Source organism: Lemur catta, chromosome X, assembly GCF_020740605.2.
Source record: "Lemur catta isolate mLemCat1 chromosome X, mLemCat1.pri, whole genome shotgun sequence".
Lineage (NCBI taxonomy): Eukaryota > Metazoa > Chordata > Mammalia > Primates > Lemuridae > Lemur > Lemur catta.
Window position 1 is genome coordinate 15,644,883 of NC_059155.1, and position 24,196 is coordinate 15,669,078.

At 40.9% G+C, this 24,196-nt stretch overlaps 1 protein-coding gene across 1 annotated transcript in view; it reads right to left on the bottom strand.

Moving 5' to 3' along the window:
• Positions 1–23,443, bottom strand: part of LHFPL1 (LHFPL tetraspan subfamily member 1) — a 35,137-nt gene extending 11,694 nt beyond the window's left edge. Inside the window, exons 1-2 of the mRNA XM_045538590.1 lie at positions 22,993–23,443; positions 13,415–13,513 (exon numbers count right to left, since the gene is read on the bottom strand). Of these exons, the coding sequence (XP_045394546.1) occupies positions 13,415–13,513; positions 22,993–23,443 (550 nt within the window). The remainder of the gene's footprint in view (positions 1–13,414; positions 13,514–22,992) is intronic.
• Positions 23,444–24,196: the final 753 nt, after the last annotated feature.

Sequence of the window (24,196 nt, forward strand, 5' to 3'; positions counted from 1 at the left end):
CCAAGTCCTCATGATGACAGAAACATCCCAATTTAGCTGATTCTTCCCTTGTTTCTCACACATTTCTGCCAAGCCAATTGAGTTCTTCTATTGAAATCTTCCTCATCACTATTGAGCATTAGCTTCTGACATTTCCTCATGTTTTGCCAGCCTCTATTTCTTAGCTACTTTGCTCATCTTTTTCTTCAATGGGGGAACCATGTCTCAGGCCAAGTTAAATTGTGATTCTGGGTCTTTCTACATATTTACCCTCACCTGCCTCTGAAAAAAACTTCTGTGTCACCTTGAGTTGCGTTTTGTACAGCCCATCAGCTACATTTGGAGCAGCTTCATAGAAGAGCTTTGGGCACTCTCCCCAAGTAGATAGGTCAAAATCCAGCTAACCAAATATTGGACCTCTATAATTCAGCATGAGCTCTCTAGGACACTTGGGCTCTAAGAAATTGGCACCTCTCCTCTAATATCTGCTCAATAGCCCTCTTCTTGCTTCCACTTGAACTTTCTCAGCTGATTAAGTTAGTAATTGGAATAGTAATAGATAATATTGGTCAAATGCTTCCACATGCCAGGCACTGTAGTAAGCTCTTTAAAGAAGTATTCCAAGATAGGTGAAATCAACAAACTAGATGAGTGAAAGGGAGCCGGAGGCAGAAGTAGGACAAATAAACAAACTATTAGTGTGATAAGTGCTACAATGTAGAATGCTACAAGGATACAGATGAGGGGCATCAAATCCAGTTGAAAAGGGGCAGGACATTTTTAAGTAAGAGTAAGAAGTAAGCTAGGTAAGGAAGGGGGAAGGGTATTTCTAGCAAATGTAGTAACACATGCAAAGTTTCAAAGGTGTGAAGGAACATGGTATTTTCAGGGTGGCTGGGCAAGAGAAGATAGAGTGATAACGGAAGTGACGGCCAGAGTTCCTACAGGCTTTGCTAAAGAGTCTGGACTTCATCTTGAAGGCAATGGAAAACCATTGCTAAATAAGGAGAATGACATCATATTTGCATCTTAGAAATGTCACTCTGATCCCACAATGGGAGACAGATCAAGGGCATGGTGTGCGGTGTCTTTGGGGAATAGAGGGAAAGTCAGGGCTGTTTTCAGTAATCTAGATGAGAACTGATATTAAGGGAAAGAAGATAGATTCTAGATTTCTCACTATGTTCCTTAACATCACAACAGTATTTACTCCTTCTGACAATACCACACATTTGGGATTGACATCATTATGGCTATATTTGTCAGACATATCATGTCTCCTCAAATAAACTACAAGCTCCTTGAAGGCTATTTCCTTGCATTTTTGCAGTGCCTTATTCAGCATCTTGCATACAGCAAATGTCCAGAATATGTTTATTGAGTGACTATGATCCATTTTTGACATAATGCTCAAGTACTAAAGAATGCTAGAAAGCCAGACCCAGCAAGATGACCTACCTCAGGATTCAGAAGCAAGTGCTCCCTTGTATTATTAGCCCCATACCAGTAATGCCAGCTTTGAACATTTGGCTATTTCCATCCATGCTCCATCAGCCAACAGATGTACTCCATGGAGACCTTTCCAGGGTCCAAGGTCCCTGGGTAATAACAGATGCCACACATAATACTACCCAATATGAGTATAGCACTTTACAACTTATAAGGTACTTTTTTACTTTTTTCATCCATTATCACATATATTGCTCTTTCATTTGTTTTATTCATTTATCAAGTCCTAGCCAGAGGCAGAAATATTACTGTAGGAGAAGGAATAGAGCAGCCAAATGAAGGGTCTGACTAAGGTCCTCACTTAGTTAGAGGGTACAGAGACTAGGCCCAAGCCTATGTGTGCTTGGGACGTCAGTGTGGTACAGAGAGAAGAGTCTGGGACCAGAGTTACAGGGAACTGTGTCTGAAATCATGTAATCATGTCTTGCCACAAACTGAACCTCTGGGGCAAGTCATTTAATCTTTCTGAGTTTCAGCTCCCCCCTAGGAGTAAAATGGAGGTGATACCACCTACCTCACAGAGTAGCTGTGAGGATCAAATGAGACAACACATATGAGGCACTTAGCACAGTGCTTAGAATAATGAATACTTACTTCTCAGTTCCTCTTTCTCTCAGCTAAATGCTCTGTCAGCTGGTCCATTAGTTCCCCCAAATGTCTGAGAACTTTAAAATACAGATTCCTAGGCTCCACTCCAGATCTACAAGATTAGTACATCTGGGGAGAAGGCCCAGATGATTTTGATGCACAGCCCCGTGGAAAACTACCTGACCCAGAACATATATATCATTAGTCCAGCCAGATCTAGCTTTTACAGGAAAAGCAAAGGGAATCAACTCTTATCAAGAACCTACACTGTGCTTGATGCAGTGCAAGATGTTTTCACTTGAAAGATACATTTGTCTTTCTCACAATTTCTCACAATTCACTGGTGGGGCTTGATGACATTGGTTTGAAAAAGTCATATGACAGTGAATGCAGATATAACATATATTTTCACCCTTGTACCTCTAGCCTGGCCAGGGAATTGATGCTAGGTTTGGAGAAACTATCTTTGGTTTCCCTCCTGGTTCTTGCCTTTGAAACCCATTCACTTTATTAAAAAACTTTCTGGGTTGTCTAACCTATACTAATAACAATAGTAATAATATCAGTTGTTCACAGTGATTGAGTGCAGGCCCTGCACTATATGACATTATTTCATGAGGATATGCCCTGTAAATGGGTGCTATGTATTAGCATCCCCCTTCTGCTTTTAAACAAAGGCTTAGGATACCATATTATTCTACAGTAGACAGGGAAAGGCAAATAATAAAGGTGAAAGAGGATAAGGAAGCTGATGCCAAGGTTTATAGAAGGAAGTCCAGCGGAAGAAAAGGAAGCAAGGAAATTAAGGGTGATTCACATGCTTTGACCTAAGGACCAGAGGCAAAACTGAGAAAGCAGAGAACAGAATGAATTCGCCTGACTTTACTGCCATCGTGTGGTCATGTGATGTATAGACGACCAGTTGACAATTCACCTTCAGTTTTTTCAGTCATTGAGCCCCCTAGGCCCTCTGCAAGGCAGCGGGATATAAAGCCAAGTAAAGCAGAAGACCTGCCTTTGAGGCATTTGTAACAGCCTTGTCTCCCTCTGGAGTCACAAAGTTAGAAGACACCTTGGAGATCAACTACTTCAGGGGTGAACTCCCCTTTCTCATGTGAGCTATTTCAGAAAAGGCAGACATATTTATAAGCACCATAATTATTTTTTCTGTTCAAAATGAAAATAGCTTAGCGCCCCATGGGATATGTAGAGTCTCATTACTTTAAGCACCTCACTATTTTGAACAGAAGATGATCAGTGAGAAAATCTAATGGTAGATTAGCTTTCTAATTTTTTATGCCTTACACCTGTAGGGCATTGTTTTCACAAAGCACATTTATGTGCACTTTGCCATTTTATGGCCAAAACAATTCCTGAAAGTAGGTAATATCACCTTTACTTTAGTCATGGGGAAATAAGTTTAAAGACGTGAAATGACTTGTCTACAGTCACACAGTCAGCCACAGAGCTGTCCTACAATTTGTTCATTCCATTCAACACAACACTTAGAGATCATCAACAATGTGCCAGGCACTAGGGATGTCCAAGTAAATTAAGTTGCTTTCTGACCCACTGATTTCCTCCTGCCTCCTCCAGCTTAGTCCAGTTTCTCCTCTGGATGGAGACTCCTCTCTGCATGGGTTAGACAGGCAACTAAAAAACCTTAAGCAACACTTGAGCCATGAATTTTCAAGGACTGGCTGCCAGGCATCCCAGCTGATGCTGCCATGGTGGATGAGTTACTTTGGACAATCTTCTTGGCCAATCCATGGCCTGTGCTTCCACGGATTACTGATACTAAAAAGCTTCTCACCTCTGGAGGGATGCCTTAAGTAGATGGATTTATTTTTTATTATATATATTTAAGGCATACAACATGATGTTTTGATATAGATATGGTGAAATGATTACTACAGTCAAGCAATTTAAAATATCCATCTCCTAATATAGTTACTTTGTCTGTGTGTGTGTGTGTGTGTGTATGTGTGTAAGTGCACCTGAAATCTACTCTTCTGCTTTTTAATAACAAAATAGATAAATATGAAATTAGATCAAAGGCCTCACCATAATGGTAGGTGTGTCACAACAGGGAGTTAGGTCAGTATCTGGGGTCTCTGGTTACTCATCCATCTAGTCCAATGTTCTCTATGTTAAAACAGGGAAACAAAGGCTTAGAGTAAGAAAGTGGCGTGCCCAAGCATGCTAAGGAAAATTAAAACCTGGATGTCTTAATACCCTGGCCAGGGCTGTTTCTACCACGCTCTGATGCCCCTCTGTGGGCATGGGAATGTATTAAGCTGCTTCGTTGTGCTCTGGGGAACACAAGAAAACAAATTGTCCATAAAGAAGGAAACCGACAGAAAAGAAAGGTAACAGGAAATGCCTGAAAACTGAACCCACAAAGGCCAAACCCCATGTCACCGTAAAAGGCTTTGAACTGGCAAGAATGAGAGGAAATGATAGGAGAGCAAAGGAAATGAGCCTCCAGGAGAGGAAACACAGGGAGCACACACCACACAGGCCTTTGGGTAGCCTCTATTGTAGGCCTTTGCCAAGGTGGGGGTGGGAGTCTCTCCCAGAAGCCAAGCCTGGGGCATCCCCTCCAAAGAGGCTCTTGGGAACTGGGCTACTACTAATAGCAAGTTACATTTAATGCAGCCTATTGTGCTTTGTATGCATCTATTATTTCGCTTAATCTTTTCAGTAACCCTGTGGAGACAAATACTACTACTACTACTACCAATCCCCGTGAATGGAGTCAGAGAGAGGTTAAATATCATGCCCGGGTTTGCACAACTCATAAGTGGCAAGGCTCATATTTGAACCCAGGTCTTTCTACCATTAACCTGTGCTTTTATCCTTTATGCTAAATATACTGGCTCCTTGCTATAATAGATGCTTTTTCTGAAAACTAAAATACTGGGAACATTTTCATTTCAACAATTGATATCAATATAATGATGATGATGATATCAGACAGCAACTATTGACTGGTTACTATGTACTAAACACTGTACAAAGTGTATTGCATTCATGATCTCATTTAATCCTTACAACAACCCCATGAAGTAGCAACAATCTCACAAATGCTGAATAATTTGCCCAAGGTCACAGAGCTAAGGATGTAGCTATGCTAAAGCCTTACAACTAGATAATCTATGGCCAGCCCTCCTCCCATGGGTTTTTCCCTGTTCCCTGGCTCCCACTGCTTTTGGTGCCAATTAGAGGCTTGGTGTAGAATACCTAGGAGGTGGAGTCAAATGCATCAGTTTAGCATTGGACTTCCCGAGGATTCATTTGTGTGTGATGAAGTCCATGGAATCTTCACTTGATGGCTAGAGGCCAATTAGCAATCAGCAAAGCACCTTTCTCAGCTTAACTCTATCATTTATTTAATAAAATTAAGGTGTGAGAAAGGCATTGCACTTGACAGGGCTGTTGCCGGGAGTCTTTGCCTAACTGTCCCCTTCTTATTGAATGGGTGATTCATTCAATAAACAGATGTTGGGTTGCCATTGGGCAGCATCTACAGTGCACATAGGAGTCAGAAAGCTACTCTCAGCTCACTAGTTGTGGGGCTGTGAGAAAGTCACCTGCCCTTATTGGACCTCAGTATCTATAAATGAGTTCACTGATTGATCTGCAAGGTCCATCCTATTGTAGGTTTCAGTGAAGGTTCGATTTTAATGTACGATGATTTTCTGTTTTAAATATTTCATTGTTAGTTTCTTCTTTAAGTGAACAAAAGTAGTCAATTTCCTAAACTGTTCAAATGAAGACTGTTGGGTGAGAGTTAGGTAAGTGATTTTCCAGGGGGGTAGAGCAGGTACAAGGGGAGTACTGGAACAGCAGGGGACCTGGAAGATGGACTGAAAGACATGAAAGGAGACCCTAGAAACAGGAGAGGCAGTGGAAGGAAGGAGGTCAGACTTTTGAGGGGCTAGGGGTTTGGGATTCTTTTTGCAATTATATGTTTTTGTCTTTAGAGCTGTGTCTTCCCCAAACCTACATAATCTCTTTCTCTCAAGAAGAAAGACTGAGATAAGGAGTATGTAAGAACTAGACATCCCAGGAGATCAGAGAGGGGCCCCAGGTAGACTGTATATGTTCTAAGAACTTGTGGAACACAAAAACTTTTCTATATTTTTCTTTTGTGATTGAGTTTAGCAAGAAAAATTAGGTGCCTTTATTAGTGCAAATAAAATCTAGAGACACTTTAAAATTTCCCATATATATCCATTCCACTGGGGATCTCTTTCAGAATTCCATCAGCTCTGGCCACTGCCATATTTATTTTTACTCTGATTATATTACATGATTGATAGGGGACTGAGGCTGAGGGTGGGGGTAAGGAGACAGGATGCAATACTGGGTACTTTCCATGATGTTTCAGACATTTGTTTCTGAAAACAATAGAGCTAAATTGTATCTTAAAGAAAAGATTTCTCAAATGACTCAAGACATACCCTCATCAATGGAGAGGGGTAGCACACACAGGACAGTGAATTAAGAGATAGGCTCCATTCACTTTGCTGTGTGACCTTAAGCAAATCATTTTACCTCTCCATTTCAGGGTTTCCTCATTATAAAAATGGCACGTGACCATCAGCTATGCATGAGTTTTTTGAGAATCATATTGGATCATATTCATGAGACCATGTTACAAATATGATCCATTGATGGACGGTACAGACCTTATCTTAGAATTAAGTGCTATTCATAACACAGTGGTTTTCTAAGCTTGCTTAAAAACAGCTATGTCCCATTAAAAGTATTTAACTTTTCTAAGTTCTCAATGGGTCCTATTTGGGTGTCCCTAGTCTATAGGCCATTAGGTATGAAGAAATTCCCTAGTAGTTCGTGGATTTGAGACGATTTTTAAAAATACGGTGAAGTTGAAAATGTGTATCAGGAAATCAGTTGCAATCTCTGTTCAGGGGTCTTACTTAGATTTCTTTATAATGTAACAGAGGAAAAATTCCTCCTCATTGCACGTTCTCTTTCTCAAGGACCTTGCTGTTCTGCATCAATCATTACTCCACTACAGGATCATTCCCATCCACATTTAAGCATTTGGCCATCTTAGGAAAAGCCTTTCTTCATCCCACATTCTTATCCAGCTACTGCTTAGTTTCTCTGCTCTCCTGATAGCAAAACTTTCTGAAAGAATTATCCATACACACTGCCTTCGTATTCCTCATATCACAATGCCTCTGAGATCTATAACTCCAAAACTGCCCTTCTAGGTCACCTTTGTCTGGCTAACTCCAATGATCACTTCTCTATCCTCATCGAGTAACTTGCAACAGCATTAAACACAGTTGATTGCACCTTTTTCTTTGACATACTCTCTTTCTCTTGGCTTCTGTGAATCCCACATTCTTGATTTTCTTTTTATGTCTCTCTGGCTACTCTTTCTGAGTCTCCTATATGGAGTAGTATAGCAGCTAAGAGCACAGACAATCAAGTCATGCTGTCCAATATGGTAGCCACTAGTCACATTGTGGCTATTACATTTAAATTAATAAAATTAAAGTAGATTAACTAATAACACTATATATTCATTTAACACAATTAAAAGCAATAATTAAGTCATTCAACAAATGGTAATAATAAGTGAATGTTTTCTATGTATCAGGCACTGTTCCAAGTGTTTTACATGTATCATCTCATTTAATCTTCACAGCAACCTAGTGAACTAGGAACTGTTATTAACTTCATTTTATGATGAGGAAGATGAGTTTACAGAGAGATTAAGTTACTTCTCTACGATGAGTTCAGCTAAGGAGAATGAGTTGAGTGAGAAGAGAAGAGAGCCCAGCCCAGGCCATGGGAAATTTAATTGAAGTGTTAAGGATCCCCCAAACCCAGGAGGCTGTGGAACATCAGGCAAACTCACACAATTACTTGGAGAATGACTTAGTACTGCCTATTTAAAGGGCATTTAATTCATCATTAAATGAATTTAAATTTGAAAATTTAAAATGCAAATAACTGTTAACCCAATCATTCTAATCCTAGAACTTTGTTCTACAGATATACTAGTATGCTAAGACATATACATAAGGTTGTTCACTGAAATATGTTTTGGAAAAGCCAAAAACTGGATGCAACTAAATGTGCATAAATAGAAGAATGGTTAATTATTATATGATTTAGTCATTTAACAAATGTTCAGTGCCTACTACTTGATACTGTTTAAGTAGGCCCTGGGGAGACAACAATGAACAACGTGGACAAAAATCCCTGCTCTCATGGAGTATATGATATCCCTACAATGGAAAAACATGGCATACCTAAAATTTAAGAGGAAGATCTATAAACATTGATAGCTCTCCAAGACATATGAGCAAGTGAAAAACTCAAGGTGCAGAACAGTATAGGTAGCTAGCTAGCTAGTTAGATAGATAGATAGATAATATGATCTCAGTTGGAAACACATATTTTATATTTATTAACAATTCTGTAGAATACCAAAGGAACTTAATGGTCCCTTTGGGGAATGGGATTGAGGTCAGGAAAAAGGTTGACTTTACATTTTAAACCTTTATGTTTGTATTGTTTTATTTTGTCACATACATGGAGTATTTTTATTAAAATAACAATCTTAAATATATGTGTGTATGTGTGTGTGTGTGTGTGTGTGTGTGTGTGTGTGTGTGTGTGTATGTGGTTTGGCATTTTTATGGTTATCCATTGCTTTATGACAAACTACCCCAGAGTATAGCAGCTTAAAACAACCACCATTTTATTATATATCATGGTTCTGTGGGTCACAATTTGGTCAGGGCTCAGTTGGGCAATTCTTCTGCTCTAAATGGCATTAACTAGGGTCATTCAGTGGTATTCATATGGCTGGTATGGATGGTTCAGGAGAGCCTCACTCACATGTCTGGTGCCTTGGCAGCAGTGGCTGAAAGGCTGGACTCAGCTGAGCCTCTCTCCGTCTCCAGGTATCTCTAAGACTTTCCGTGTCTTTCTAGTATAGCTAGCTTACTAGATGGTGTTACTCATCTTAACACCAGACTCTATATGATGGCTCTGAGCTCCAAGAAACCAAGATGGAAACTGCAAGTTCTTTAGAGTTTAGGCCTAGAACAAGCTTGATTTCACTTCTGCCATACTCTATTTAGCTTCTATAAAGAAGCTAATTAGGGTACTAAGTCTAATGCTCTAACTATATTTTATTTAACCTAATCTGGTTAAAGCAGCTATAGGCCAGCACAGACTTGGGGAATAGGAATTAGAGATAGACTCAGCTTCTCTATGGGAAGAGTGTCAAAGAATTTGTGCCTATCTTTAATCCAAAACAGACATCAAGATTGATGCCTTAATACAAGTTATATCTTTGATAATTCAATTTAGGGCTAAAAATGAAAACCTAGGGAAAGAGGAGTTGAAGACATGAGGGTGAGCCCTTCATACTGCAGTCTGCAGGAGGCCTGTCAGAGTGAGAAATCTTTGTTACTTTCTCTGACAGATTGATAATGCCTATGTCTATTCTCCTTCCTACCCCTTTCATCTCTCTCAAGCAAGTCAGGGTAAAAAGCTTATTACTCTGGTAGGGACCATGTCTTTTTTTTCTCTGTGCATCTCCCTTTCCACATTACAAAACACATAGTACAGTACAGAGTCTTCAGCAGAGTCAAGATAAATGCCATCAATTGATAGTTTACCCCCAGAACATTACTGTGCTATCTTTTAAAGAAGGCCACCATTTACTTTGAGCCAAACATTGTACTAGGTACATTATTATACTTTTTATTATTTCATCTTAATACCAACACTGGAACAGATATTATTATTACACATATTTTACAGAAAAGGAAACTGAGACGCAAACATAAAGTAACTTTACCTCATATAAGTGCTTAGGTGGCAGAGCCTGGATACCAACTGAGATCTTTGACTCTAAAGCCTATGGTCTTTCAGTGCACCATGCTGCTACCCAAGGGAAAAGGAACAAAAGTCTGCACACTGGACACCTAGGATATTTTTCTTCTATTTCATTCATCCATCCACATAATACCTAAGGTATGCCAAGGATGTTTCCACACTGCCAGAATCTCGAGAGTACTAAAGAAAGGTCTGAGGAGAAAGGGCATATTTCTTGCCTTAGCATTCCCAAGTTTTGGCAATCCCAAGTGTGGCATTCCCAACACATCATAAAATATTCTTTTTAGTTCTACTAAATGTTTTGCTGTTGCTCCTGGCACCTCCACTTTTCAAGAGAACAACTGTTAATCTGTTTGGACAGATCTTGTATGTTTTGAAAACTGACCAGGAAAGGATCAAGGATGGCACAAGTTTTTACTCCTTTTCAGCATTAACCCAGAAAGGTGCTAATATGGAGGCATGAAAATGGAGAATATAGACAGGAAATGGGCCTCAGAGGGATGATAGGCACTTACACAGTTGAAAGAATTGAAAAGTAGTTCAGAAATGGGACCTCTGAGGCTTGACTCAAGCAGGATTCAGCAATCCCTTTATTCCTTAAGGATTCACAGAACAACACAGTATCCAATGCACTGAGTAGAAGAGAGCTGGAGCCCTCAGGAGACATAAAGTTCAGGAGAGAAGCATAACTGAAAAAGAATGTAATGGAGAAGGAAATGATACAAAAAATGAGTAAAAGAAGAAAGAGAAGAATACTGATCCTGTAGAAAAGATAACTGAAGGCCATTAACTTGGAACAGAGGCAGCCACACACAGAACTGCCCATTTGTGAACTAGGTCCTTAGGGGTGGTGATTAGGGCCGAAAATAAAGTTGGAAAACTCCCATTTTCAAAAAGGGTACCAAGACCACTCAATGGGGGGAAATAACAGACTTTTCAATAAATGGTGCTAAAACAACCGAATATTCACATACAAAAGAATGCATGCGGACCTCTACTTCACACCATACACAAAATTAACTCAAAATGGAACAAAGACCTAAATATAAGAGCTAAAACTATAAAACTCTTAGAAAAAAACATAGGGGTAAATCTTCATGATCTTGGATTTGTCAGTGTAGTTTTGGATATGACACCTCAAACACAAGAAAAAAATAAAAAATAGATAAATTGTATTTCATCAAAATTAAATACTTTCATACTTTAAAGGATGTTATTAAGAAAGTGAAAGGACAATCCACAGAATGGGAGAAAATATTTGCAAGTCATATATTTGAAAGGGGTCTTGTATCCAGAATACATAAAGAACTCTTACAACTCAACAAAAAAAGGCAGATAACCCAGTTAAAAATAGGCAAAGTATTTGAATACACATTTCTCCAAAGAAGATACAGAAATGACATTTGCATGGTCTTAAGAATTTTTTCTGTGTGTACAAATTTAGCTGCTATTAACAGAAGAGAGAACTTTCTGTGAGTAGTTATGTATGTTGATCAGATATAATTTTTCTGAGATCTTCAATTAACACCAGCTTAAAAATGACCAAAACATGTCTTTCTTGAATTATCTTTGAATAAAAGTTTGTATATTATTTGTTTACAAAAAAAGAAATGACTGATAAGTACATGAAAAGATGCTCAACATCATCAGTTATCAGAGAAATGCAAGTCAAAACCACAATGAGAAAGCACTTTATACCCCTTAGGATGTGTATAATGAAAAATGCAAAATGAATATTAGTGAAGATGTTGGGAAATTGAAACCCTTGTACATTGTTGGTGGGAATGTAAAATGGTGCAATCACTTTGGAAAACAGCCTAGCAGTTCCTCAAAAGGCTTAAAATAAAGTTACTATTTGACCCAGCAATTTCTCTCTTAGAAACCAAAAGAAATAAAAATAAATGTCCATGTCCACAGGAAAATGTGTACACAAATATTCATAGCAACACTATTCATAATAGCCAAAAGGTAGAAACAACTCAAGTATTCATCAACTGATAAATTAATAAATAAAATGTGTTATATCTATACCATAGAATATTATTCAGCCATGAAAAGAAATAAAGTACTGACTAATCCTACAACATGGATGAACCTTGAAAACTTTCTGCTAAGTGAAAAAATCCAGATACAAAAAAACCACATCTTATATGAGTCCACTTATGTAAAATGTCAAGAATAGGCAAATCCATATTGACAGTGGTTTACCAGGGGCTGGGAGCAGAGGGAGATGGGCACTGACTACTAATGGGTAAAGGGTTTCTTTAGGGGCTGATGAAAACGTTCCATAATTAGATAGTGGTGATGGTTGCACAACCTTGTGAATATACTAAAAACCACTGATTATACATTTTAAAAGAGTGAATATTTTGGTGTGTGGGTTATATGTCAATAAAGCTGGTATTTTTAAAAAGTAGAATCAGTCCCACAACCAAGTAGGAGAAATGTGCTAAATGTTTAGCTTTTATCCCAGCTAGCAAGACCAGTGGCTTGGTTCCCTTTTGTTCAGCACTTGCCCCAAGTATTTACTCATTCCTTTACCTTTGGTAGAATTGTTGTATTAACTTGCCTTGCCCTCAGTCAAGAACACTGGACATTCTAGGGTCCATGCTTGTTACGCCTTCCTTCATGTTATGTTTGTACAGAGAAAAACTCCTTCCTTCAAAAATGGGTCACGTGAGACTCAAAAAACAGAAAAAGGAAGTATTGGAGCACAAGCTATATGTGGATAGGTGGCCTCATTGTTCCCAAATCCTTTTGTACAATTGAGAATACTCAAGGAAACCTAGACATTTCCACTGCTACTCTCTTCCATCTTGATAGGTTTGGGAAATATTTTGAAGTCTTCCAATTGAAGTCTAATCTATTACCAATTTACAATAGTGAATCTAAGCCATTCTCAGTGAGAGCTGGCAACCAGAGAATGATCCAGGGCTACTTATATCACCCATTATAATATTTAACAGCTCTTGCCATTAGGAACATTTTCCAATATTTAATCTAGGTTCCTCATGCTTTATGTAAACTAAATTACCTCTTGTTACAGCCTCAGTGGAGACTGATAAGAGATACTGTTGATTTACATTTGGAAAATATTGCCTAGAAAGAAACACTAGTAGGAACTAGATTTATTCAGAAGATGGCAGATCATTAGTCTCTAAGTATTTGAAATCTCTCTGAACATAGAATTGCCCCAAACTGGTCAAAAGTTTCCGGGAAAAAGTGCATAAATGGTATGAATAGATAGTTAAAGATGTGGAATTTAGAGCCTACCCTTATGAGTTAACAAGGCCAGATGTGTCTGGCCAAGCCACCACTTCCCACAAGCTAACACGGTGAGAGAGATTCAGGCAAGTACCATTAGCAAGCAGAGGACCCTCCAAGAGGAGGGAAAACAGATTTCCCATGAACCATCACTGTCATCCTGCCCAGGGAACCTTACCTAACTGAAATTGATTGGAGACATTCCCACATGTTTGCATTATCTCCGGGCTATTCCATCCTAAGGGGTATAAGGCACAGCCTGAGCTTATCAGCAGTCCTGGAAAGAAAAGCATACACACAGGTAGAGAAAAATATAACATGTCTTCTCTTACCCCAACATTCCCTCTAGATTATCTTGGCTCAAATTCTGCCTCCTCCACTCAGAACTTATACTTCCCCTTTACCCTACATTTCTGTGATACTGTCAACTCAATAGGATTTCTTTGCCATGCCATAGGTGGTGGGGTGCAGTAGATAGCAGAGGGGACAACTCATAAGGAACGTGGAATACTGGAAATTGAGACAGGCCAATATACTTTTTACATCCAAAATATTTTTGACAATGACTTACAAAGCTAGGTTGGCTTTTCCAACCTCTTCTACCTTGGTCTGGTTTACAGATAATAACAATGTAGAGACCACTCCTCCTAAAATCCAGCTTTTTTTTTTTCTAAGCACCAGTTAGGTCCCTAATAGCTGAAATTAGTTGACAATTTCTGTAACTTGGAAACTTGTAGTCAGCTGCTGTACTGAGATTTCCAGAGAGCATATATATTGAGTAGGCTTCTCCTCGTGAGCAGGGCACCATACTACCTCTTCCCTGAGAAATCATTCCAGTTGCATACCAAGCATTCCTCCCTTGTTTGGCTTCCTATGTCTTCCACTGTGTCCTTTGCCTTTATCCCCCTTTTATTTAGGTAATTTAGTCACTGCAGGGAAACTCTGTGGGACCTTAGCATGGGACCTTATCTTAGTAAGGTAATCTTACTCTTCCCACCAGAGATACACATCTGGGTCTGCTTGCCAGCACTGCCTTCTAAGGGCAACTGCCTCCCACAACTCTTTCTTACTGCCTCGGTTTTCGCATTTCATAACCTATGCCCCCACCCTGCCTCTGGCCACAGAGGATTGGGTCAAGCACTGGCATCTGACACAAAGCAACCACACTAATTGGCTGGCCAGTAATGGATGACATTGTAGCCTGGCACGAAGAGATGAGCCAGATTAGATTCTTGTTTCTGGAAATTTTAATCAAGAAACATAGAAATGCTGAGCTAGTTAACAGATAATGCAGAAGTTGGGGGGGAAAAAACACCAGTAGGTAGAATCAAGTCTGTGTCAAGCTGAAGCCAGCTTTAATCCAAAGTTATGAGCGGACATCAATTCCACTGAATTGATGGCTGAGAAAACTGATCGGTAGAGGGAGAGAATAGAGGAGAATAGTGGCATGAAGCAGACACACCATTAGAAAAACTCCATACTGTCCATAAAAGAGCTAGATAGAGAAAAGAGAAGCCAGTCCTTCCTGATGTCTTTCCAATTCCACTTTACTTACATTGTAATAAACTCCCTTTTCATTGAGAGAACTCAAGTGAGTGTCTGCTACTTGTAACCAAAAGAGCCTAATTACAAGAACACTATACTTGCTTGCCTCACCAAGGGTCATGGAGGGGACACCTGCCCTGAATGTGGGTACAGAGAATAACATGTAACACAGAACAGCTACAGAGCAGCTGCTTAATCAATGATGAATGAATGGCATATGTATAGGTTCCGGCACTCTGGGGCTCAACTGGACAGTGAAAGGCAGCCTGCTCAAGGGACTGAGGCTTCACCTTCACTTCTCTTTCCTTACTAAGAAAGAGTCTATATACACCCTAAGAAGATAATAAGCCCACTTTGCCTTCAGATGAATCCCTTAGGAAGAAGATCTCAAAGTAACCTCCAAGCTTGTCTGTCACATGGCAACCAGATTTTCTCAATACCCAGTGAGGCCACAAGAGAAGACAAAGACCTTAAGAAACAGCAAAAAGGGTTTAAATAAGAAAATAGGGAGAACCGATTGGCAGTGAGAAAGGTTTTAGAAACTAAAAGAATGACCAATTAAGGTTACAAATTCCTTTCAGTGGAATGCTTAAAATTAGAAAGCAATCTTATCTGTCTTGCAGTCTCACAGGAAATGAAACTGGTCACTCAAAGACCTTGCTAGGCTCTGGAATTCATCCAGTGGTAATACAACAATGCTCCTGTTTTTCACCACAGATAAAATGAAATTCTATGATATGAGGAGGTATGTCAGAGTATGCACAATAGGTGAAGGACAAAACTGGAAATGAAACCTAAGCCTTTTCCTGCTGCCAGTATATACCCTTTGAGGGAAGAATTAATGAAGACTGAGCTTTCCCACACAGACTAGGAAGAAAAGAATACAAGTTAATAAAAGTACATCAGCTCTGTTTTCCAACCTCCACATTGAGATCCCTGGGACTGGCATGAATTCTGACTTCACAAGCAGGAACTAGAGCTAGCCAAGTGCCCTTCGTGGCACAGTAGGGAGGACCTTCCACTTTCTTTAGCCTCCCTGCTCCTCAGACCTTACCATGCTAAGGAGCTCAGGCCAGGGATTACCTACTCCAGGAAGCCACCCCTCACCATCCCCAATCCCCAGGCTAAGTTACAAGCTTCTCTTCTCTATTTCTGTAGCACCCTGTGCTTACTCCTGTGACTAAAACAGCCTGTAACGTATATTCCCCACAACAGTTTGTCCTCTGCTTTGCTCACTATAGTGTGTGTTCCTTGAAGGCAGGGGCCATATTTATCTTCAACTCTTTATCCTTAGTACGTGGTACATAATAAGTGCTCAATAAATGCATCTGTTTCCAAGTATGCACAACCTATGTAACAGATAGCCTCCTTTGCCCACATTGACCAAAGGGAAAGCCTTCTGAAAGGACTTCCATGGCAGGATTGGGAAATCATCCTAGATGTCTTATACAGTCAAAGAACCTTGGAGAGGAAAAGGCCTTTGGAGATTACCTATTCCAATCCTTTCTTGTTACAGATGTGGACATTGAGACCCAAAGAGAGAAAGTGATTTACCCAAGGCTACACAGCCAGTTACTGGCAACACTTTTTCTCATTGATCAAAGAGATCATCAACCCTTAGAGGCTCTGTCTTTCTATAGTCAGGGTATACCTAAATTTAAATTCCAGCTCTGCCATCATTAAGTGACTTCAGACAAGTTACTTAATCTCTCTGTGCCTTAATTGCCTCATCTTTAAAATAGGAATAATAATAATATATCTGTCCCTTGATATCCACAGCGGATTGGTTCCAGGAGCCCCATGGATACCAAAATCTGCAGATGTTCCCTTACATAAAGTGGTGTAGTGTTTGCATATGACCTGTGAACATCCTCTTGCATACTTTAAATTGTCTCTAGATCATTTATAATACCTAATGCAATGTAAATGCTATGTAAATTGTTGTCATACTGTATTTTTATTTGCATTATTTTTTATTGTTTTTTTTTTCAAATATTGTTCATCTGTGGTTTGTTGAATCCGCAGATGCAGAACCTGCAGATATGGAGGGCTTACTATTTTACAGAGCTGTTCTGAGAATTAATGAGATTAATATACATAAAGTGCCTGGGTCATAGAAAGTGCTCAACAAAGATTTATTATTATTAGACAGCTGCCTCTCCCTTTGGCTCCTCTCTCAGTTTCCACCTGTATTCCCTATGCTAATTTCTTCCTCACCTGTTTGTCCCCCATAACAAACAGCTAAAAAGTCAAAAGCTGAATCGGGCTTAATTCAAAAGCTGCCTGTTTGGAGTTATCTTGCAATTTTGCAGAGGTATCTGCTCAAAGACCTGGAATCTCTGAAAAGCATGTATTCTGCTCCAGTGCACGTAGCTCCATGCTCTTCCCAACCTGCCCTTCCACCCTCCCATCCCCTCAGCCCTCCATCCTGGCTTTTAGACAGATGAGCACATTAGGTTTTAAACATACTTCATGGAGATATTTGACTTGTAACTGACAGCTAATTCCATTACATTTGATAGTGGCTGGAGAAAGATGCCTTGGGAAACACATTCAAACTAAAAATGAAGGCATAAGGTAGTTCATCCTCAATTACATTTGTCCCCAACAGTTCTCATCAATTTGGGGTTGTAAAAATGTGCTTCATATAGCAACAGAAAAGTCCTTTGCCAGTGCTAGGCCCTGCCACCTTCTGGAAGAGTAGAGGCTTATTAAAATTTTAGATTCTTGGGCTTCAACCCCAGGTATTTGATTAACTGCAGCCCAGGAGTATGCATTTTAAAAGCACCCTGTGATGTTGAGGCATCTGGTCCTGGTACCAACACTTAAGAAAAACACCACCAAAAATATTAAGAGCAGGAGATGTGTTGGCAGAGAAAACTCATTTAAATTCCAGCTCTGCCACATATGAGCTGCAGCCCTGGCTCCTGCTTCTTTTCTGTGTCATTGCTAACTCCCAGTTTTACTGCCCCTCCAACCACATATGCCCCTTGGAGAAGTCTGTCCCTACTGCATATGTTCAGCTGGGAACTTTCCTATTCTCGCCTGCCTCTAGGAAGGGAAAGAAAGCCCTTTAGAGTTTGTTACCATCTGTGTTGTCATCTTTACTCCCCTACTACACATAGGCAGATGTCCAATAGGCTGCCATCTTGTTTCCCTTCCTCAGCTGCTCCCCTCCACAAGAATCCTCCATCACAAAGTGTACCAAATCTCCTCCCTAAATGTGGTTGTTGTGGTTTGGACTCACTGAGCTGACCAGGAAGAGGCCTGGAGTTGCACACTTTACTCAGCTTCAGCCCTTGTGGAAACTTCAACATCAATACAAACCCTCAGGTGCAAAACCTCAGGCAGATTTAGAAGCCTCCCTGCAGCTACATCCCAGCTGCCATTAACTTTCTCCTGCTCCCAGAATTACTATCTCCCCATACGCTGACAGCTGTACAACCCTCTCCCAACTGCACATTCTCAATTAGGTAGATGCCTAATCTCTGTCTCTGGGCAAGGATAGCCTCCTTACTGAATGTTATCAACCTCCTTCTCATCCCCCTCCCCATTCACAAGTGCAACTCTTGAGTGGCAGCCATTTTGTTACATTCCCCACTTTCATCCCTAAGTCCTCCATCCTTGCATGGCTGCCAACTCTTTTTTCCAAACACAATTATTAGGCAGCTTGTATTTACTACTCCAAGAAGAAGCCCAATATGAGTTAATTTGTTATTAATTTGCTCAGTTTATAATTTTAGTGTCTACTGGAAGAATACTTGGGAATTACAAGTAACAAATCTAAGACAGTAGTAACAAGGGAATGTGATCAGGCTATGAAGGAAGCTTTAACTATATTGGTAATATTCTATTTCTCACACTAAATGGAGAGTACATCTGAAACATATTATATTTTTGAAAAGATATGAGCCTGAGAGACTGTGTAAAATGTATTTTAGCAGGCCCTGGTTCAGTCTGTAGCACAAAGGCATCTGCATTAACAAACATCCCAGGTAATTCTTATGCAAGTGGTTCACAGACCTGTCTGAAAAATACTGTGATAGCATTTCTTTCCCAAAGGAAAAAAGAAAAATCCAGAGCACCAGTACAGAAAGTACAGAACTGGTAGTCAGAAGCCCTGGATCATATTCTCTGCTCTGCTCCAATTTGCTACACAAGTCTTTGCTAGTAGGTTAACTTCCTTCAGTACTATTTCCCAAACAGAAAATCACTTTTATAATCCTTGCTCAGCACAGTAAGGATAAATGAAATGATGTCTTCTGAAACTTTGGAGGACTTTCCAGGAAATGCATGGTTTCCAGAAAAGATAATGGTTGTTTAGAAACCTAGCATCCCTTCTGGAATCAAGTTCTTAGTGATATGTGTCTAATGACAACTTTATTCAGCTGAAAGCATGTAGCATTAAGACTTTACATGGTGAAAAGCACTGGTGCCTGTCTGGGTGTGTTGAATTCTATCCCCTTAACAACAACAACAACAAATTAATATAAAACAAACAAACAAATAAAAAACGTTCAGGATAGGGGTTCTCCTTGGGCTGTGGAAAGGGAACACGCATGCATATGAGGGACATTGGGGAGATTTTTCTACACGTGTAGGCTTACACCTGTCGCTGCATATATCAGAATATACAAGGAGACCGGAGAGTTGGGGAGCTCATATTTTTAAGCACCCCAGGTGATTCTGATACATTCCCTGCTCCAGAAAGATTCTTGGCCTGTCTCAAGTAATCTGATCCAAGATCTTACACTTTTTTTCCTGCCAAGAAGTTCCTTATATTTACTTCTCACCTATTTGTTCTTTGTTTAGTTCTCACCGAAGATAGAGGATAATTCACAAGCATCTTGCATATGTATATACACAAGGGAGTGTGAATAATGGCCATGTTCTCAGGGACCGTGAGCCAGCTGATAGGAAACCTCAGCATCCCCAGGGTTGAAATAATCTCTTGGCCAGATGTTTCCTTCAGTGATTGGAGCAGGGCATGAAGGTCCCAGTGGAAGGCTCTCTGGACCCTCGGCTTGTCCAGCTGGATCAGCTGCAGGTGGAGCAAATGGGACCCAAGGGCCCCATCAGGTCACCTTGCAGAGTATGAGTCAGGCCAGCAGCTCTTTATTTCTTCCTGTCTCTCCCACTTCCCACCACTCATCTCTGTGGGCAGCCGCCAGACTGGAGAGCAAGAGTCAGGCAGGGGGAGGGGATAGTTCTTAATGGATACTCCATCTTTTCAGTGGTTTGGGGTCTGGCAGAGAGAAAACAGACCTGAAACAAATTGGCTCCTCCCCTGGTGTATTTCGGTTAATGCACTAGCTGCCGAGAAGCAGCTGGGCCTGGAGCAACAAAATCAATTCCCCTCAGCTGAACAACAAGCTTGAACTTAACCCCCACAGTTCTTGCTCATGTATCTTTTATCCATGGAGCTCAAAATGTTGCCCAGGCTTGGATTCCTGTCACTGGCAAAGCCCTTCTTGGAGGGTCATACCAAAGATCTTCAAAGAGCCTTAGGCAATAATGGCCATGTGCCAAGGGGCTTCTAGAAAATATCGTACATCCAAGCAGTCTTCACCATTCTTTCACATCTGATATAACTTCGACAGCCACAAGTCTCTAAAAAGGAGGCAGGAATGGCTCTTAGTTGGCTGGTTTTACAGATGGAGAGGCTATGGAGGTCTCATAATCTGCCCCAATATCATTCCCCTGACCAGGGATAAACCTGGTAGCACACTCTGGGTTCTAACTCTTTCTAGGACTACTGCCAAACAGTACTTTATTCTTGAATTTTAAATATCTCCATCTAGATATAAACACTGTGACCATGTTCTATGAGCAAAGGTTATGAGGAATACAGAATGGCAGAATCATATAAGACTAACATAGTACTCATGTTTTGACTTCCTCTATGTGACATCTGCCTCTCAGTCAAAGTCTGTCCTGCTCAGCCTGTGAATGTCCAGATCTCTATTACCTTCCCATATCCTCCCTCAACAACTTCCTTTGAGTTTCTAGAGTTACTAGGTGAGATCAACTAAAATGTATCATATGGAAAACTATGAGGGTTTTGTAAAAGTTTCAGCCAAGCCCAAAAGAAGCAGCAAGCTAAAGTAGGAGCCACTGTTCATGCTTGGAATCTAATTGAAGCTGTTGCTGCGAGCCTTTTGATTCCTCCCAGTTAGCTCCTCCTCACTCTCTGCTGGAAACTCTTAAAAATACAAGTGAGGTTAAGTTGTCACTCTCATGTCAGAAAAGAAGGGTGCTAAGAGCCCTGCAAGGAAGCCTGGAAGAAAAGGAAAGGATCTCACGTGTTTGACTTATCCCAACATAGCTAGATATTACTTTAGCCATGGATTCATTCTTTCTTCAGTTACTGAATATTGCTCTGTGCCAGGCATTGAGCTGAGCTAGTCTCAGAGATATAAATATGAATTGCACAGACCATCCCCTCTCTCCTACCAGCCAAGTGTGACTTCCTGAAATAATGTGTCTATGGATGTGCTGAGTTAACTATAACATTCCCAGAATACAGGTGAAAGGTGAGCCTAAAGTAAGACTCATTTGTGATACCCACAGAGCTCCCAAAGAGAGGTAAGATCATTGGTTTAGATCAGTTTTAGCACCTAGTTTGGTACCATGGTTTTCAAAGGGAAGAAAGAAGCTAACCGAATTCTACTTTCCAATGTGGTCAGAAAACCAGTGGCTAAAGAGTGGGAAAATTCAGAGATGAGGAAAGCTAGAATGGTAATTCATATTTAAAACTTTTACAAGGAGCCCGAGGAAAGAGAAAACCAGAAAGCCTTACCTTAACCATCGCTACAAAAATAATCTGATGCTTTCATGAGCAGGCCAGAAAACCATGATAACCCAGCCCAGGGTTTCTCAAACTTGATGCAATTGACATTTGGGTCACTTTGGATACTTCTTTGTTGTGGAGGGGGTGTCCTCTTCTTGTGCAATGCGGGATGATTAGCAGCATCCATCACCTTTACCCACTGGATGTCAGTAGCACCCTCCCCAAGTTGTGATAATTAAAAATGTCTCTGGACATTACCAAATATTTTCTGTGGGTAGGAGGGTGCAAAAGCAGCTCCAGCGGGGAACCACTGCTTTAGCTCATCACTACCATCTCAGCCCAAGGCCACCTGAATGCAGTCATTGGAAAGAAGAAAGAAAATCGGGGCTGCATTGTCAGGGGACAAATCCAAAGGACATAAAGCACAGGAGAGGTCATATCATTTGCCTACTATGGCCATAGAGGAGCTTGGTGAAAGAACCAGAAGTGGAATCCAAATTTCCTGGCTCAAATAACCTACACTGTAATGCTAATGAAGATGCTAATGATAATGAATTGGATGATGATTCCAGAACTCTGCAACAACAAACTTCAGCAGTAGAGCAGTAGGTTCTACTAGCACTTTTTCCTAGTGCCCCATCCAGGTTTTCCAAAACAGCTCAAATGTTCATGTACATACTTGCTTGTCTTTCTAAATTTGCCTTTTTTTCCTTCTCAGACAGTTCAAATTAAACTCCTCTTATGGGCTTCCTGCAGTCTGCTGTTTTTCATTTTGCTCTTTCTTAGCCCATGCACATACTGCCAGCATCCCAGGTTCCCTGAAGTCAAATTAGGGGGAGCTTGAATGAGGGAAAAGACAAGTAAGGTGGGGCAGGGTCATAAGAAATCTGAGTAGACTATTAATGGCTACCAGACAGGGCTGGCCTTAGATGTAGGTAGGCCAAATAAGCTGTCTTCTACAGTTTGTCTGGTACCTAGCATTTCACTATTAGAGATATATTTCTTTGGTAAGAGCTGTTAGTAATTTGTACTTGTGTGTATGTGTTTATCAGACAGATAGCAGGGCTCTTAGAGATCAAGTTTGTATTGGAGCAGTAATACTAGAGTGTATGTTGCTACCCCTTGAAGGCAGACTTGGATAATATTCTTAAATGAGTGCCCCGCAGACAGAAGGTGACAAAAATGAGGCTAAACAACAGATATCAACTCTGCCTACTAGCCAAGTTTTCTGTGAATAAAACCCTGATACAGACTACACTTTGGGAAGTCCTAGACTAGATACTTTAAAAGAGACCCCATTCATAGCCTTAGAGTTGGACAAAGTAGAGGAGGTGAGAATGGATTTCCCCATATAACCACACTCTCCACACTCCCCTGCCCAAAGCTCCCCAACCTACCCAATCTCAGAAACACAGTCTTACCTCCCACGAACTGCGCTGCTCCCATGCAACGTCCCATCATTCTGGAGATGAGCTCCTCCATGCAGCAACCCAGGACAGCAGCCAGTGCCACCAGGAGCAGCAGAGCACAGCCGGCACCTGTCACCACTGTGCACATTTGCCAGGCCAGGCTTGGGATGGCACTGAAGCTGGCATAGCGCCCACACTCTTCCACCATGATCAGACTGTGTCCCTCTCCCCGCACAGGGTAGTTGCACCTCCGGAATGTGCTGAATGACACTGGCTTCCCCAGCTGAGATCCAAAGAGCCAGTAAGGCAGGAAGTAACTGGTAGAACTGGCCACAGCAGTAACAAGAGACAGGAAGGCCCAGAGGGTTCCCACCAGGGTCAGGCTGCTCCTCATGGTCTCAGGTTTCTCTGCAGGGATGGGGAGATGAGTTGGATCACAGCACCAAATACAGAAAGTTACCATGTAGATTCCACCGGCCTATTTTTCATCCAGCTGGCCAGTCTTGGGGCCCAATTATGTGACACTTGGCCCTTGTTTCTGGATAAGATTATTCTCTCGAGGACCATGTGGATCCCTGTGGGATTCTGCTTTCCAGGACTTTTCCCATCTTCTCTTCCTTCTGCCTGATTCAGAGTTCTAAGGTCTCTAGGCTGCAATGGAGGAACCATAGAACTGAATTAGTGATTGCTCTGCCAACTCAAATCCAGCCTGCTCGGACAGCTTTTAACTCTTGACATGCAGGATGGAACAAGTGGCAGGAAGGGAGCCAGAATGAAAATAAGGCTGTCCCCCAGACTCCTAGCTGAATGGCCTTGCTGGTCTAGAGGCCTGAAAGGAGGTAATATTTCAAGAGGGTCAGGAACAAAGTTGTTTTCAGGGAGTAAAGGAGGAAGGAAGACAACTCACAGGGCCTGCTGCTGCTATAAGGGGTAAGAGGGAAAGAGAACTCATCCTGTAACCATGGAGTTACAGGATGTTCCCATTTGACTTTGGTAGGATGTCCAACAGTGTGTTAGTTTGGGCTTTCCAACTGGGATACATCAGCCAGGTTGAAATGGGTAAAGTAAAATAAGGGGTGCCTAGTCTTATACCCTATACCTGTCACTGAAAGAACACTAATCAGCCACTTTTCCCACAATCAAAATGGGAGGTAACCTTCCAACCAGTAGGAGTTAACTCTAGGCTGGCCACCAAGAAAAACTTCCTTGTCCCTTG